Source organism: Lupinus angustifolius, unplaced genomic scaffold (genome assembly GCF_001865875.1).
Source record: "Lupinus angustifolius cultivar Tanjil unplaced genomic scaffold, LupAngTanjil_v1.0 Scaffold_435, whole genome shotgun sequence".
Classification (NCBI taxonomy): domain Eukaryota; kingdom Viridiplantae; phylum Streptophyta; class Magnoliopsida; order Fabales; family Fabaceae; genus Lupinus; species Lupinus angustifolius.
Window position 1 is genome coordinate 32,122 of NW_017727836.1, and position 1,233 is coordinate 33,354.

Genomic DNA, 1,233 nt, shown 5'->3' on the forward strand with positions numbered 1-1,233 from the left:
AAATCCCTTTATTATCAGTGTATCATTCTTTTTCATTCCATTCTATGATGGTCACCTACCAAATACCAAACCTTACCAAGGGTTCATTTCATAATTTATGAAAATGTTAAAATTAAGTTTTACAATTTTCCTTTTAAAATAAATCTCCTTCTTTGATGAATCCAAATTCATGTTTATGAATGTGGCTATTAAAAAACGTTTTTATATTAAAAAAGTAATACATTTTAATATGAGCCTACCCATAATTACCATAAGTTATAATAAGTTTACATAAAATATAAAACTAAAAAAATAATAATTTCTTGATATACATATAATTATTATTAGAAGAAAAATATATACACTCATAGTGCAAAAAGATTTATATGCTATCAGTCCATCATTCCTCATTCATTTTAATCATCATTGACTCTTCAAAAAATAATATAAATGAATGGTGAAGGACGTACTAACTGTATATAAATTTTTACATTAACAATACATAGATATTACACTCTTACTATAATATTCATTTCTTAGGTGGCAAGATATGTTCCAATTATTGGCCTATATAAGTCTTGTTCCATCCTTAATACCTACACAATACCTAGCATCAGGTGAGGAAGAAACGATGTCTCACAAAAATATTGAGATGAAATTGATGGAGAACAAAAGCTCTAGGTTGGTCACTTTTTCTAAGCGCAAAAGTGGCCTTTTTAAGAAAGCAATGGAGCTATCCATTCTTTGTGGTGTTGAAGTTGTTGTTCTTTTATTTTCTGTTGGTGGCAAGGCTTACTCTTTTGGTCATCCAAGCATTGAGGCTGTGACTAAGAAGTTCCTTCACCAAGGAGAAGGATCACATGTGAGTCATGGTGAGTCCTCAAATGATGATGGCAATATTGGTAAGCTTAGCCATCAACTTCAAGAGCTGAATGACCAGATTCAAGTGGAGAAGGATAAGAAGAAGGAGCTTGATAAAGCTCTTAGCAAATACAAGTTTATCAACGGAAAACTTCCCATTGATAATCTTAGTTTTGAGGAGCTTGTGGAGTTCAAGGCTTCCTTGGTTGAGGCCCAAGATAATATGCCAGCATCCAATGATGAGTTGGAGGTAGCATCATCTTTGCTTCTTCTTCGTGAGAATGGCATGTATGAGACTGGGATTTGAGTTGTAACCTTCTCCCTATTATATCTATATAATAATAAAAGGGGGAAGAAGCTTATGTTATTTAAAAAATAAAGGGATTTTTCTTT

At 32.0% G+C, this 1,233-nt stretch overlaps 1 protein-coding gene across 1 annotated transcript; it reads left to right on the plus strand.

The window, feature by feature from the left end:
• Window positions 1-610: 610 nt before the first annotated feature.
• LOC109341336 (agamous-like MADS-box protein AGL29) lies at window positions 611-1,147 on the plus strand. The gene has a single exon (XM_019579238.1). The coding sequence runs from the start codon at window positions 611-613 to the stop codon at window positions 1,145-1,147; it is 537 nt and encodes a 178-aa protein (XP_019434783.1).
• The last annotated feature ends 86 nt before the right edge of the window (window positions 1,148-1,233 follow it).

Coding starts and splice junctions, on each gene's coding strand:
- LOC109341336 (XM_019579238.1), top strand. CDS start 611: ATGTCTCACAAAAATATTGAGATGAAATTGATGGAGAACAAAAGCTCT.